This window comes from Bipolaris maydis (genome assembly GCF_028858645.1).
Source record: "Bipolaris maydis strain C4 unplaced genomic scaffold PSV08scaffold_3, whole genome shotgun sequence".
In the NCBI taxonomy this organism is placed as follows: Eukaryota; Fungi; Ascomycota; class Dothideomycetes; order Pleosporales; family Pleosporaceae; genus Bipolaris; species Bipolaris maydis.
Genome location: NW_027093859.1, coordinates 196,857 through 211,990, shown reverse-complemented (window position 1 = coordinate 211,990; position 15,134 = coordinate 196,857). Strand labels below are relative to the sequence as shown.

Here is a 15,134-nt window from a genome sequence, read left to right as displayed (position 1 = left end):
AACGTCCTCGGTGCGTGCCCTCTTTCTCAACAAAATTTATCTTAGCGGTGCTCTGACCATGCTGGCCGCCCACCATGCCTGTGTTCCAGGTTATCGGAATGCGGGCCACAAAAACACTGAACAGATGTCAAGAAATAATGTACCATTCCTTCCCCAGAGCTGGGGTCCGCTGAGGCGCAGCGCTACGACGTTAGAATGCGACGGTGGCAAGGCACGTTGCACAACCCAACATTTGCTTTGCCAAGGCAAGGAATCAGAGGATGATGACCGATCAGTGAAATCTAGCGACCCCGCAAACTTGTCATGCAGAATTTTCCGGGGATTCCACAACGCCGTGTCCGTCAAGCAGGCCTCCCTTTCTTTTCTCTCTCATGGCACGTCGCAGGGGTCAAGACGCGCTGAAAGTGTATAGGGTCAAAGGGCACAGAAAAAAACTGATGGTGCGCACTGATCAGGAAAGCATCAATCGACTGCCATGCACTGCGTAAGATGCCATGATTGCTTGATCGCTCGGACCTCTACGCATCCGCGATATCATACTACGTTGTTCTCAGTGGTCCTTCCCCGCAGAACTTGCCCACTACTGGCGATAGTAGGGGGCCGACTGCCTCGCATACTAGACAACGTGGCCAGCCAAATTTGCGTGCCATGGCCAGCCGCGTAAGCTCAAGGGGGCGAAAGAGATGCACCTTTGACTGGCTGGACCTGAACACTGTGCCTGGCAGAAAGACGCAGGCGCGTGAACGTGTTGCTTGCGTGAACCTTTGACCCGTGACAGGGGACAGACGTATGCAGTCGAGATTGATTACGCTCTTGGCTCTCGCGTTGCGCCCTCTGCACACTAGCAAAATGTCATGTTTCTTGCACTTCGCCTGCAGCTATACCGGTGAAAGCTCTGAAACACAATTTGACGTATCCCAAGACGAAGCTAACTTGGCCGCCATGCCCGTCCGGGTCCGGTTAAAGTGTTCTCTACGCGCGGTCAGTCATTTCGCTCTACTTTTGTGAGCGGCCGCAATGCTTATCGCCTCTAGCCAAGAGACGCTAAAACACCAAGCCTGGTTTCGTCGAGGGCTTACACGAGTGACGAGAAGAGTGGCCTGCGATTTGAGGCTCTGCTCAATCATGGCCTCCAAAGCGGCCGCCGGGGTTGGGCAGGTATAAATCTCGCGTGCACGCATTTGCGCATCTCGCTACTTGCCTCTACTGAAGTATTGCGCAAGTCAGCAAGTGTCCTCGCCAGCAGATTATTCTTATATCACATTGGCGCCATTGTCCTATACCATCACTGTCCCTTGCTCCTCACATTACCGCTGCCAATACAGCGCCGTGTCTCCCTGCTTCCCACATAACGCCTGCGCCAACAACGCCGCCTCCGCCTACACCCGCTGCCACTCCAGTGCCCCTCTCTCTACTTCTCACAGTACGGCTGCCACTGCACCGCTACCTCAACTTGCCTTTTGCACAACTGCTGCTGCTACAGTGCTGTCTCTCTCTCTCTGCTTCTCACTAAACGGCCACTACTACAACACCGCCTCCTCCTGCTTCCAACAGAACGCCTACCTCTACAGCGCCGTCCTCTCCCCTGCACCCACAGCACCACTGCACCACAGCACCGCGTCCATCGACCACTTCGACACTGTCTTGGACCACCTCACCCTCCGCGCCAAACACAAAAGGGCAGCAATCTGCCCGTGCCGAGTCACCATCAACCAGCACCTTCTTGCCGTATCGTACCGTACCGTACCGCACTGGCACCACACCAGATACCGACCAGTCCACTCTTCATCTTCACGAAGAAACATGTCTTACCGCAGTGAGTCAGCTTGTCATGTCTGTTCCTTGCATGCATAACCACAGCATGCTGTTGGCCCACGCCGCGCGTCCCAGCAACGAGGCACACAATCCATGTTCCTGAACCGTTCCGCTGATCCCCCACTTTTAGCCCACCGCTACCCCGTCAAGCGCCCGTCCCGCCGCACTCTCGCTTCCATCGGCATACCAGACCAACGAGACGTCCTCGCCATCTATCTTCGCTGGGCGCGTCAGCGGTACTACCGAGTGCATGACGCAATGCACCAAGAGGCCCCGTCGTCAGCTGTGTGCACGCGCAGCCCTGACGATGCCCTTGACGTGCACCTCGGTGGAGACCCTGCGAACCCTCTGCCGAGCCTGCAGTTCGATGCGCAGAGCCTTAATACCGATCTGCTGGGAATGGGCTCGGGACTTGACGGCCTTGACGCGTCGGTGCTTGGGTACCCCAGTGAGATCGACTTCATTGGGTGAGGGGCATTACCAGGCAGGCTGAAAGGGTAACAGCCAGGCAAGGTTAACTACCGACAATCGCGGCTAACTAGCCTAAAAGTTACCGAAGGTGGCTAAATGGGGCGTTTTAGGAAGATTGTTTTTTTGGAGGGGCTAGGGATCTTTTGGAAGCGACTCGCGTCTGGCGTTCGCGGTTATCGCAACATCTGAAGGGCCCATGGCCATTGTGTAACAGTACTGTATTTTGTAAAAAAAAAGGGGGGGTTAGAAGTGTACGAAATGATGGAAAATGAATCAAGACTTGTTATTGTCGATTGCAGTTATCACGCTTGTGTACCAAACAGATGCGTCACGGAAACAATTATGCAGCAGCAAACATGCATGATCATGTGTAAATGCCCCGAGACACAAAGACAACTTCAAAGCCCAATCTTCCACATGTATAAAAACCACTTCTTCCATCTTACTTTTCCAGACTTCACACACATACCCCTATATACACATACACAAATACCCAATCAATCGCTTGCTTTTCCCTTCTCTTTCATTGTCTATATTTTCCTCCAAAAAAAAACACTGCCCGCTCTATATCATCGCAGGTGTATGTATATATCTCATGCATCGTCTTCGTCACTGTAGTTCTCATCAATTTCCATTCTGCGCATCGCGTGCAGCGAGGTGCGGCGCGGCGCGGCGGGTACTAAGTCGTTCTGGACGATGGTGGCTTCCGCGGAGGGAGAAGGGAGTGTAGTGTCTTGTTTGGGGGTTTGCGGCTGGGTTGTGAGGAGTCGCTGGGTTGGTGTTGTGGCGGTGGCGATACTAGTGGGATTGGTGTCGTTTTCTGTGTCTTGTGTTTTTTTTTAGTGCGCTGTAATATCGTATTTGGTACGGAGCTACTTACGAGTAAGGGGACTGGGGTTTGTATCTAGAGGGGTTGGCTCGGAGGATAGGTCGTTGTCGTATGCACCGGCTAGCTCGAGGAGCATTTCTTCGTCGTCTTCGAGTTTCTGCTGGCCTTCAAATGGATCCAGCGTTCCACCATTTCTGTCTGGTGAAGCTGCATTCGCCTCGTCTTCTTCTAGTTGAGCATCGTGTGCCATTTCCAGCGCCCGACTCGGTTTCCCGAATGCCCGTTCAGCACGCCCGCTCTCCTTCACTGCTTTGCCTTCTACGGATGGATCGCCGCGCCATCGTATCGCTTCAGGCACCTTGCCCGCATCGTAGAGCGGCTTGTACGTCGTGTATTCGTATCGGACGCTCTCGACCGTCCGTCCCGCAGATAGGTTGGCGAAACCGAATCCCGTGGCTTCGGCGAAGTCCTGGCCCATAAAACGCGCGTTGTGGCGCTCCGTCAGCTCCCAGATCGAGGCGTCGGGCGTGTCTTGCAAGAGGGATGCAAGGTATTCGCGCTCGATGCGCTGCCAGGGTCTATCCATTGTCGTGCGATCGATGGCTTGGTAGCGGCGGTCGTTTAGGGCCTTGATAGTTTGCATGTTGTTCCAGTCTTTTGGTGTTTTCCCGTAGCAGTAAATCGTTGGTTTGCGTTTTGGTGTTGGGTCATTTTTGCTCTTGGGACGCATGTCAATCAGCTTTACGATGTGCAGGGCTTCTTGGTCGAGGGTTTTGTCTAGGGAATCGATGTTGGATGGAGGGATGGGGCCAAAGTATTTGACGTATCTAGAACCGCGCTTGTAGCGATAGCCCCGGTCTTCCCACAACGGTGGGTTAGTTTGCCCGTTGCTTTCTCTGGCTGAGGGCTGGATGGGATCGGGGCGTGGGTCGCCGGGCATGGGCTTGATACCCCAGAATGGGTTGGCTGGTGGGATCACAGTGTTGTGGGTGAAAGTTGCGAAGCCATCACCAACTGGTGGTTTCTTTGTCTTTTTTGGCTTGCTGTTGGAAGTCTTGGATTGTGTTTCAGTCTTGTTCCTTGCAGATGTATTTTCAAGGTCTTCATCGTCTGCAATATCTTGCATGTTATTGGGCGGAGCTGAGCCATTATCCTGAAAGTCGGCAGTGGCTTCTTTCCTTGCTGAAACAGCTACTTCAGAATCATCCACCACGACATTTTGGAATGCCAGCGAGGACACATCGATTACTTCTCCAGTTTTTTGCTTCTTTGTGGGGGTTTCGTCCGAAAGCTGAGATTCAGCAGCTCGTTTAGGCATTTTTTTTTCGACAGAATTAGAAGGTTTGTATTAAAGCCCGAAGTGGTATCTTGGCCTTTTTGTCGTGTCTTGGAGCCTCTAGCTCTGAATAGGAAGCGCAGTGGTCTATTGCGTTCAGTGTTGCGTTTCGGTAGGCTATTCCAGCTGCTTGTAAGGATGCTACGGGAGCTAGAGTAATAAGTACATTAGAGTTTCCATGATGACCGATGATAAAAGTTCGTGGTTAGTATGTTGCCAGCGCTTTGACAGTGCCACCTGAAAGTGCATAGAGTCCACTGTTCGTTCGGCTTCCTTTAAGCTTAAAGCAAAGTGCTGTGTTCGCCAACAAAGGGGATGCAAGAGCAATCATCCGTTGGGGATGTCACAGCGGAACAAAGAAGACATGAACAATGCCATTTTTCCATCCCGCACTCCAGGTTGCTCTCACAAAGTCGTTGTATTGGAAATTCGAGATGCCGAGATTGATTTCGCCATCGCGAATGCCTTGGCCCAATCCTACCCGTGAGATCGATGTAGAAATTTGCTTGAGGCACATCAAATTGGTAAGCGACTACAGTGTTTTTTGTCACCGGCAGCAGGTATCTCGTTGGCGAAGCTAATAGGGTGATGGATCGAATCAAATATCATGGCTGCAAATCCAGGTCGTACCCAAATCGAAGAACATTCCCAACTCTTAAGTTCCGTTTCCAGAAATGCTTGCCTCAGTCCTTGCCATCCACTCTTCTTGATTGGGGTATTTTCATGTCTGCGTAACACCTCTCGGGGGGTATATTGACTGGTAAACCGATGCTGCCATTCGATTTGAGGTATGGTGATCTGCAAAGAAAATGCCGGTAATGGAAGATATCTAGGGGAAATCTCTCCTCCGCACCCTCCCACACTCCGCCGATGGCATTGTATATGAAGGCCTTTGAAATAAAATGCAATTCTAACGTCCCTCCCTGTGTCACGCAAATCCCTCTGTGCCGCAAAGAGTCTGCCATTTTAGTACCTTAGAACTCACCCTATCGCTAGTATTGCACTGCAATAATAAAACACTCACTCTAATGCCTATTTTCTACAATCCTCACAGGGTAGTTAGGAATATTACAGCGTGTTTGGTCCTGTCATCGTCCATTCCGTGTCGGCCAGTCTAGGGCTGATAGGCTTCACACCCCTGTCATAGCACGATATATAGAGGATTTCCACATGTTAGATAGATTAAATGATAGGGCTTCTACAACGCTACATGGCACAAGTTATGTGTGTAGGGGCGCGCTAAAATAAAGATTAGGCTCTTATTTAGATGACAAAACTATATTTATTATGGAGATATTCTAAATAACGACTCTATAGAGTATAGATAGTACTCTTTGTTATGAGGTAGGTTATATACCTACCCTATTCTAGCTTAGTAAGAGTACGGACACTATAAGTAGGCACTCAAGCTCTGCCACACTATATAGACCTAAGCAATACAATAACTCTTGGCTCCTAACAGTATCCTGAAAGGTCTAGCCCATAACACTCTTTATAGTATAGGGCTTACTCTTTACCCTAGCCTGTATTGTCCCCTTGCTAGTGGCCCACATATATATATTATTTCTGCCATATTGCATAGTAAAGAAGAAAATATCTCTTTATTTGTTTTGTATTTTCTCTTTAAGTTATATTCTGGACTCGTCCGAGTTCTAGCCGTGATCTTGTCCCGTTAGCGTGTAAATTTCGTGTGCTTAATTACCTAACATATATATGTTCTCGCGATCACGGGTTAGCTGGAAGGGAGTCCTTTCGGCTTGAGCGCGGCTCCTGATAGTAAGCGCTAACTATCTGACATGCAGCCTCCAAACATCGAATTAAAGGCTAAATAACGTGCATCCCTCCGCAACAGACATCCTTGAGTGCTAGAACTAGCCAATTAGCTTGCTTAAATCGCAGACTCTTTGTGAACTAATTAGTTAGTTCCGGCACTCTGGGATATCCGTGATGTCCGTTGTGGAGAGATGCACGTTGTACAACGCTATATGGCATAAGTTATGTGTGTAGGGGCGTGCTAAAGTAAAGATTAGGCTCTTCTTTAGATAACAAAACTATATTTATTATGGAGATATTCTAAATAATTACGACTCTATAAAGTATAGATAGTACTCTTTATAGTATAGGGCTTACTCTTCACCTTGGCCTGTATTGTCCCCTTGCTAGTGGCCCACATATATGTATTATTTCTGCTATGTAGGATAGTATATATAGCCTGCTCCTTTGCTAAACCAAGCGATACTTCCTATTACTATATCTTCCTTAATATTGATAAACAATCCAACCATAAGAAGTAAGCTACGTATCTCTACTATTTCTAGACTATTAAGCTAACAAAACTTATAGATTTACTAAGCAACAATGCGTTTCCTCTTCGGAATCTTAATACTATCCATAGGTAATGCATTAGCAGGTCCTATAGGCTCTAATATACTATCTATTAGAGGTATTGTTATCTAATTTTAACTCTAAATATAGTTATAACATTCTTCTAAATTTGTTTCTAGACCCACAGACTGTTACTGGTTGTCGAGGGTGCTACCACAATTGCAATGTAGACTACCCCCGTGGCTCTCAACGCAATGGTTGTTATAGCGGGTGCCAAACTATATTCGCGGATTGTTAGTGAGATAGGCAATAGTTAGATGCGTGTCACGGTGCGCTCGAACGTAAGCTTAAGTATCAGGTACGCAGACAACAACGGAGCTTTGTTGTCTTGTGCCTGCCTTTTTGGCAGCGTGGTAGGCGCCTGTAGCTGCGTGCTCGGCTCCGCTAGGAGCCCTCCCTGACAATGCGTCTCAATTAAAACCTTGCCTATATCAGTTGAAATCCTTCTAAAATTGCATTAAGCAATATAGCAGATAACGAACGTCTATTCCTACGTGCCGGGGCGTGCGGTGTAACGAGGCGCTTTCTGTTAGAATCAATTAGGACTCGAACGAGTCCTACTGATAGGCGACACTGATTGGCTGACACGAACAGCGGCAGGGACGTCGTCCCTGCTATTGCTGACCGGCTCGTGCACCTATTGACCACGCGTACAGGCGATATGTACAAGTACTGGACACGATAGCAGATACAGAGAATTAATCTGCTCCCTCACTACGATATTATTTGCGGCTGCAAGTTGATTCAACCCGTGCACCTATATCGTGCAAACACTTTCTCTTCTAGTTAAACTTCGGCACTGTACATATGTAACAGCGGAGTGACACTAAATAGAAAGAAAACTTGATTAATTGTTAGCCAGAGGAGAACCGATATAAGAGTAAGGCTGCTGTATTATTATATAGCCACGTGTTGGGACATATACTGGCATCGAGCTGACAACACCAGTCTTACCTCGGTCTTGCTACGGGCGTACAAGTCTCAGCAAGGGCATACAGGTCTCAGCAGGGACATACGAGTCCCAGAAGGGGGCACACGTCTCAGTAGTGGCAGGTTTGCCTGCTACTGCTGAGTATATAGTAGATCAGGCGACAACACTCAGCTCGTTAGCCTTACCCAACAACACTGGATGGCGTCCGTTGGTATCGCCGGTGAACGACATATGTAGTCGTAGTCTCTCGGTTTCTCGGTGGACTGAGCCGGATCAACGCGTCAGCTACCAAGGACAGGAAAATTCACGACGAAAAATTACACGCCTCTATATGGCTCGAAGAGCTTTCGTTTCACATTTGCTGGCAATGGTATTCAGAATGGCCTCTCCAACATTTTACATCTCCAGTTTGAATGAATCAGCTAGAATAATTGGACGGCTTACGGGCGTCAATGACGCGTTCAATAACTTCAAGCGCCAGCCAGGTAGGTGCATGCGTGCTACTTAATGTGATCTGAGAAAGACACGGCACTCACGCCGGTGCAAGAGCTCCACCCCCCCTGAGTGTCGAGTCAAGTCACGATCTGACCAAGGTCTCGCTTCCTATATTGACAACGAATGGGCTTCTCCGTGACAATATCGAGTAATTGGCCCTTCAAGAAATACAACCACATGTCTTGAACAAAATGCAAGTGCATTAATATGGACTGCTACTGTAACACGGCAATTCTCTACCTCCGAAGACTTTACTACATATCTCATTTCAACGAAAACAACAAAAGAAACATATGCGCATAGGGAGGGTGTTTGGTATCGTCTGCTTTGCTGCATTTTATCTTATGCTCGTTTCGATCCGAACTGATATATCCCTAGGTCCAGTACCATGATTCCGTCTCCGTGGCTAATTCCTTACTCTGCACTACCCAAAGAAACCAGCATCATCAGGTTACAATAGCACCAAACGTTCACGTTCACGGTTGATGTGCATCTGTATTGCATCTAGCAGTTCAGCCAGGTTTGTATCGGTCCGTGATTCTGCCCATTTGCTACCACGAATGACTTTGCGAAGTTGGCTTGCCAAAGCTTCAGAAGGTCGTCTCCAGCATGCGCTGGCAAAGAAACCCGTTAAGACTGTGGTGTACCATTGATTGCTGGGAACAGTAGGCACTCCCAGCCAGGACATGTCGTCGTCTTCCGCAAAGCGTTTGAAGGATCTGGTGAGGCACTTGCGCCAGTTGTCTGACAGTGCAGGAATGCCATCTAGACCAACAGTATACGGCTTTGGCTTTGCAAGAGAGTTGATGATTTCGTGTTCAGCGTGAGAAGGAGCTTCTTGTTTATAGTTTCCATTTCATTTTGTTCGGCCTCTACGCGTCTGATGATGCGATAACACGTATTACCGATTGTTTCCTTTGGTGAGTATTTTCACACTATCAACCAGTTTTTTGAATTTTGTCTCACTACACTGCACAAGTTCTCACGACAAGACGATATTTTCATCGATTCCAACCACCGAAGACTACGCCTAGGACAACATATCGTCGAACTCCGGTGCCAACCGGACACTAAACAGTTCTTGGATCTCAATAAGAGAAACCAGGGTGACGTAAATTGAAGGTGAATTTTTCTCTAGACTCGCTGAGGCAAAATGGACGGCGTGAGTCAGGTGAGGGAGCCTTGCCAAGATGGGGCAAACGACGTAGATAAGGTGAAGGAGCACTTCTTCCGGCGTCACCAAGGCATATGGCGTAAACTAGGTGAGAGAGCAGTTTGTCCAGTTTTGCCAAGACGAGCCGCATGACGTAAACTAGGTGAAGGTAGATTTTAGCACTCGCAGTCACCTCCGCTCCTGTAGATAAATAGCCAGCCAAACCCCACCACCTGGCACTCAGCTTCTTTCTCTATTTCTCTCCAAACTACTACAAGTACTCACTTATTCAACGTCAACATGGCCGACAAGAACGACATGCTGAAGGAGCTGGCTGAACTTGAAGCGACGGTCAAACGGATGAGGGAGACGTACGAGCGTATCGCCAGTGAACAGGAGACTCTGTCACACAAGGGCACAGTTCCAGTTTCAGTAAGTAACGTGGAAACTCTTTTTCAAGAGTGTTCCTAACACATAATGCAGTACACCAAGTTCGTTGATAAGTTCAAAAAACTCACCAAGAAAAACTCGGAGTTCGCCCAGGCAAGCTCGGAGTTCGCCAAGGCAGGCTCGGAGTACGTCAAGGACATGATCAACGCCACTCCAGCCAAGAATGTTTCCAACGCTTCGATCACGACTATTCCGAACCCTCCATTCACATTTTTTCCCAAGCCGCCATCCTCCAAACCATCATTTAGTTTCATGGAATACGATGAGGACCTAGCGAAGAAGAAGGCAGAGAAGAAGAAGGCAGAGAAGAAGGAGGCAGAGAAGAGGAAGGCAGAGAAGGAACGCAAATTTGACGAGGGGATGGCCATATTTGCAGCAAAGAGACGGCGTACTGAGTAAGTTGTGAGGGGAAGCTACATGGAGTAGAGAATCAGTTCGAGTAGGAAGGGGGGCCACATGGAGTAAAGAATCAGTTCAAGTAGGTAGTAAGGCATTGGAGATAGCAAGGAAAGAATAAATGCCTTAGTTTGCTAATTTTTCGTGATTGATACCGTGAGACATCGTTACATATCCACCTTTCTCTTATCATGACAATCGAACTATTGATACAATGAGATATCTCACGGGGACCGATTTCCCATCCACTCCTCTAATGCTCGGCGGTCGTACTCTGCACGCATCTGCATGGCTTCTGCTATCTTCTCAGCTGCTTCCGCTCTAATAATTGCGACCTTCTTCTCCTTCTCTGACGCCTCGGCAAGCTTAGCTGCAGCCTCTGACATAAGTTCCGACATCCTTGCTTTGGCCTGCAGTTGGCGTGTTTTGTGCGGAAGCCCGTCTTCTTGGGAGCTGGCGACGCGCTTCTGGGAGGTGGTTCCTGCTCTATCGTTAGGTCGATGCTGCTAACAGTCTGGAACTACCTTGCCTGGTTGTAGCTGAGATGGAATGTCGTCGAGCTCTTGCCAAGAGCTCATTCCATGATGTGATTCCGAAGTCAAACTCTGGCTCGGGTTACGATGAAGTTGACCGGCGATTCGCGCATGCTCTGCCTGTTGACCTGTACAGGGTGTTCCGCTGAGTAATTTGCGCGAAGGCATGTTGTAATAGAAAAGGTGTTGTTCTAACGGTGTGGAGATGCACAAGAAGGAGCGATCATGCGTAGGCAATATCTGTAGGCATGTCTGACTAAGCACCTCGCCTTGAACGCCATCTAGCAGGCTCTATAGAGGCTTTGTAGCAAGTTCAGGAATCCGTTATTGCAGTAGCATGTCCCGAAAGCCATGCTACAAATAATTCTTTATGGCTCGACAATCAAGTAGTATGGAGAAAGTATTGATTCCTTATTAAGAAAATTGCTAGACTGTTACCTTGTGTCATTCCCATCATAGATACGCCGTGCACTATACCTCACCCATGACAGCTTTCGTTATTCTGCTTCCTGGGAAGCTGTTTCCTCCTCCTCCTCACTCCCAGCCAGTTCGTCCAATGTGGCCTGCAACGAAAGAATGACTTCATTTACCGACTCTATCTTCTCAGTGGACATCTTGACAAACTCGTTGAAGTTTTTCTTGACGCTCTGGCATCTTTCTTCCAACTCCTCAATTTCTTTTTCTTGTTCACATACCCTGTCGAGGGCTGCACGGAGGTGCTTTTCTAAGTGCTCAACGTCCGAGTTCCGAATTTCATAGGCCTCGCAAGTTTCCTTCCAATACCCAATGAGCCTTTTTAGGAGACTGATATAGCGATCGTTCGCTGTATTCAATGCTTCGCGGCTATCATAGTTTCCTTTGAGGTCGGGCGGTACGATACCCAAGCCTTCGTAGAGCGCCAGAACTAAATTTTCCCGAGCGCATACGACAGCCTTCAAGTCTCTGCGTTTCTTTTGTATGTTGGCTTTCGAATCGGTGACCCGCTGCTGTAACTTGTTATTGTTCTGCTCTAACGTGCGATTGACTTGCGCAGTGACAATGCCCTCTCGTGCAAACTCCCGCATTATGCTTCTGACCAATAAGACTAATAAATCAATCGTTCCTCAGGTTAGCCGAGTACACGCGCAATGAGAGGTCCGACTGGACGGCATTACCTCTGAGTTGTTTCGAGATATAGTTTCTTCAGCGTTTGTGGAAGACTCTGACAAGCCAGTAACATGGAGTTGGGATGAGTTGCCGTATATCCGCTAGTCCCGTTGTTATGAGTAGAATCAGTCGATGCCCATGACAAATGCCACGTGACCGATATTCCGAAGTCGTTTTCTTGCCTTCCACTTTGTGCCTAAGTGGCCCTGGTCTCTACTCTTTTTTTTAATCCGTGTGAGAGAAATAGAGGGCGCCACGATGAAGCCGAATGGTTGTGGCGTTGGCGCGACCAACCTGGTGGCCTGGTCACAAGATGGTGGAACTGTTGAGATGGTGGCTGCCTCTCAATTCCACGCGGATGCTTAAATTACTTGCAGAGTGTATTTAAGACTCCACCATGGAAGGGCTGAAGGGCCGAGTTATGCTGAAGTAGGCATCGTCCGAGGTAAGTGCGATGATCTGATAAGATTAGATGTCATCGTGACCATGCTAGGGGCGCTAGTCTCGGCGGTCATGAGGCAACGGCTTCATTCCTTCACCTTTGCACCCCCATCATCCACATGACTGTTGCCAATGCTAATTCAGGACTTGTTTGAAGTTATTGAGTTCCACTTTTTTCTCCGGAGCGGACAGTTTTTATTAGTCAAAGTCGCCCCGTTCATCCACACACACACTTACTATGGAATGGACGAGCTGTCATCTCAAGGCAAACTGCAACGGCGGCATGTTATCAGGCGATTGCCACGTGAAATTCACACCCAATGCCGCTACCCACCCTCCGATTCTTCCATGCTTGGGCGAGACCCGTTGGTTTTGTCCAGACGGGACTGAGGCTTCGGCGCGCACTGCTGGATTCGACGTGCCGGGAGCTATGACCGCCACTGAAATTATGAGCCAAGGACTTGGCAATGCAGGTTTGCGGTGGGGCAGCTGAGAGGGCGAAGGGACATTGGATCTTATCAGATCATCTAGGACTTATCTGATCATCTAGCCGCTGCTAACGCTGTCTGGGCACTCCATCCTACCTGGACGGTGGGAGATGATCCCAAGCCACCGGGTGGGATACACGGGGCAAATTTTTCATGTCTTGTTCCTGTCCTGACCTTCCCTGTCCGGTTCTCGGAGTGGGCCCTGGAGATACTTAAGAATGCTTCCATCTGCCGGTCTTGGGATCGACATCCAGCTGCATTTCAATTCAATACCCTGCCTCGCCCGGCATCTGTTCGGAAATTCCGTTTGATCATGGCGAACAACACCTTTGAGACTGATGTCGTGCGGCCTGCAGAGGGCTTTCCTCGTCCCTCGCACGACATAGACGTTGAGAAGAGGGGCGATGAAGCAGTCCACTCCCACGAGACGGCCAGCGACGCCGAGTCCAAGTCCATCGAGTCGGACAACTTCCAGAATGGCGTTCAACGTGTCCGCGCCATCACCGAGATATGGAGCAAGAAGACTCTGATCACCATGTTCATATTGTTCGTTGCTCCTTCTTCCAACCCACGATGAAATGCTGACCGACTTTTAGCTTGTACCTTATCGAGTTTGTTGCTTTCCTACAAAATGCCATTGATGCAGCGCTGAACCCTTACATTACCTCGGCTTTTGGAAGACACGGCCTGTTGACCGTCTCGAGCGTCATGGCAACAGCACTGAGTGGTTGTGTTCCCCTCCTTATTGCAAAAGTGATCGACGTTTTCGGTCGCGTAGAGGGCTTCTTCCTTATGCTCCTTCTCGTCGTCTGCGGTATGGCCATGAAGGCCGCTTGCCAGAACGTGCAGACATATATGGCTGGTCATGTTCTCTACTGGGCTGGCCATATTGGTGTGCTCTATGTTGCTGACATCATGGCTGCCGATATCACCACGCTGAAGAATCGAATGATTATCCTCACTATCAACGGAACGCCTCGTATTGCTAGCACTTTCGCCGGTCCTAGGATTGCGGAGCTGTTTTACTACAAGAACAACTGGCGCTGGGCTTTTGGTGCATTCATCATCATCTTCATTGGCTGCTGCCTTCCCGGCCTCGTTGTCATGATTTTCATGTACCGCAAGGCTAGGAAGGCCGGGCTGACCAAGACGGAAAAGTCGGGTCGCAATGCCCTGCAATCAATCTGGTACTATTTTGTGCAGTTTGATGGTAAGCTCCTCATAACATACGCATGACACCTGCTAACATGGCCCAGTTTTTGGCATCATACTCATCATGTGCGCGTGGTGCTTATTCGTTCTGCCCTTTACTCTCGTATCCTACGCTCCCAACGGCTGGAAGACACCTTACATCATTGCCTGCATCGTGCTCGGTCTCGTTCTCTTCCCGGTCTTCTACATTTGGGAGGCCAAGTTCGCGCCTGTCCAGTTTTTGCCTTGGATCTACCTTAAGAATGGAACCATTGTTGGCTCATGTCTTCTCTATGGAGTCATGTTCCTCTCCGTGTTTTGCTGGAACGGATACTTTTACTCATACCTGCTGGTCGTTCACAGGCAAAGCATCACGCATGCTAGCTACATTCTCAACGCCTTCTCGCTTACGTCGTCGGTTTTCAGCCCCATAATTGCATTGTGGATCAGGCATTCTGGCAACTTCAAGTGGACTGCTTACACTGGTGTTCCCATCGTCCTACTTGGTACCGCACTCTTGATTCCTTTCCGGAATCCATCTACCAACCCAGGTGTCCTTGCCTTTACACAAGTTCTTGTTGGTCTTGGTACGGCATTTTTCGCCACTTGTGCTCAGCTCGCGGTCATGGTCCCCGTCACACACCAAGAGATTGCTGTAATCAACGCCATCTGGGGACTATTTGGCAGCTTCGGCTCCTCAATTGGTTACGCCATTGCTGGCGCCATGTGGAACAACATTCTTCCCGGACAACTCCTCAAGCGCCTTCCTGAATCTAGTAAACCAGACTACCGCACCATCTTTGGCGATATTGAAGTTCAAAAGGCTTTCCTGGACGGTACACCTGAGCGCGATGCTATCGTTGGTGCATACGGTGATGTGCAGCGCAAGATGGTCATCACAGGTGCCTGTTTCGTTCCCCTTTGCTTGGCCTGCATTTTTGTTTGGAAGAATATCAACCTCAAGAAGCTGGAGGAAGAGAAGGGCAAGCAGACCAAGGGAAATGTTTTCTAGATGGTTTCATAGAAGCCTGGCTGCTTCTTTTCAACCTTGTCATGGTCAGACGCTCTCTATTA

At 49.0% G+C, this 15,134-nt stretch overlaps 5 protein-coding genes across 5 annotated transcripts; 3 read left to right on the top strand and 2 right to left on the bottom strand.

The window, feature by feature from the left end:
* Positions 1-1,125: 1,125 nt before the first annotated feature.
* Positions 1,126-2,415, top strand: PSV08DRAFT_399473 (uncharacterized protein; the record flags this gene model as incomplete). The annotated part of the gene is made up of 3 exons (XM_014221162.2): positions 1,126-1,158; positions 1,213-1,816; positions 1,946-2,415. The coding sequence occupies 3 exons, from the start codon at positions 1,126-1,128 to the stop codon at positions 2,284-2,286; spliced, it is 978 nt and encodes a 325-aa protein (XP_014076637.2). The 3' UTR covers positions 2,287-2,415.
* A 464-nt stretch (positions 2,416-2,879) lies between these two features.
* On the bottom strand, positions 2,880-4,433 carry PSV08DRAFT_172959 (uncharacterized protein; the record flags this gene model as incomplete). Its single annotated transcript, XM_014221161.1, has 2 exons — positions 2,880-3,106; positions 3,167-4,433. The coding sequence occupies 2 exons, from the start codon at positions 4,431-4,433 to the stop codon at positions 2,880-2,882; spliced, it is 1,494 nt and encodes a 497-aa protein (XP_014076636.1).
* A 2,361-nt stretch (positions 4,434-6,794) lies between these two features.
* Positions 6,795-7,106, top strand: PSV08DRAFT_272177 (uncharacterized protein). Its single transcript, XM_014221160.1, has 2 exons — positions 6,795-6,894; positions 6,956-7,106. Exons 1-2 carry the CDS (start codon positions 6,810-6,812, stop codon positions 7,072-7,074), a joined length of 204 nt encoding a protein of 67 aa, XP_014076635.1. The 5' UTR covers positions 6,795-6,809; the 3' UTR covers positions 7,075-7,106.
* Positions 7,107-11,291: 4,185 nt separating this feature from the next.
* PSV08DRAFT_399472 (uncharacterized protein) lies at positions 11,292-12,229 on the bottom strand (the record flags this gene model as incomplete). Its single annotated transcript, XM_014221157.2, has 2 exons — positions 11,949-12,229; positions 11,292-11,878 (listed from the first exon to the last, which is right to left on the bottom strand). Exon 2 carries the CDS (start codon positions 11,856-11,858, stop codon positions 11,292-11,294), a length of 567 nt encoding a protein of 188 aa, XP_014076632.1. The 5' UTR covers positions 11,859-11,878; positions 11,949-12,229.
* Positions 12,230-13,117: 888 nt separating this feature from the next.
* On the top strand, positions 13,118-15,072 carry PSV08DRAFT_217170 (major facilitator superfamily domain-containing protein; the record flags this gene model as incomplete). Its single annotated transcript, XM_014221156.1, has 3 exons — positions 13,118-13,415; positions 13,466-14,079; positions 14,126-15,072. Exons 1-3 carry the CDS (start codon positions 13,183-13,185, stop codon positions 15,070-15,072), a joined length of 1,794 nt encoding a protein of 597 aa, XP_014076631.1. The 5' UTR covers positions 13,118-13,182.
* Positions 15,073-15,134: the final 62 nt, after the last annotated feature.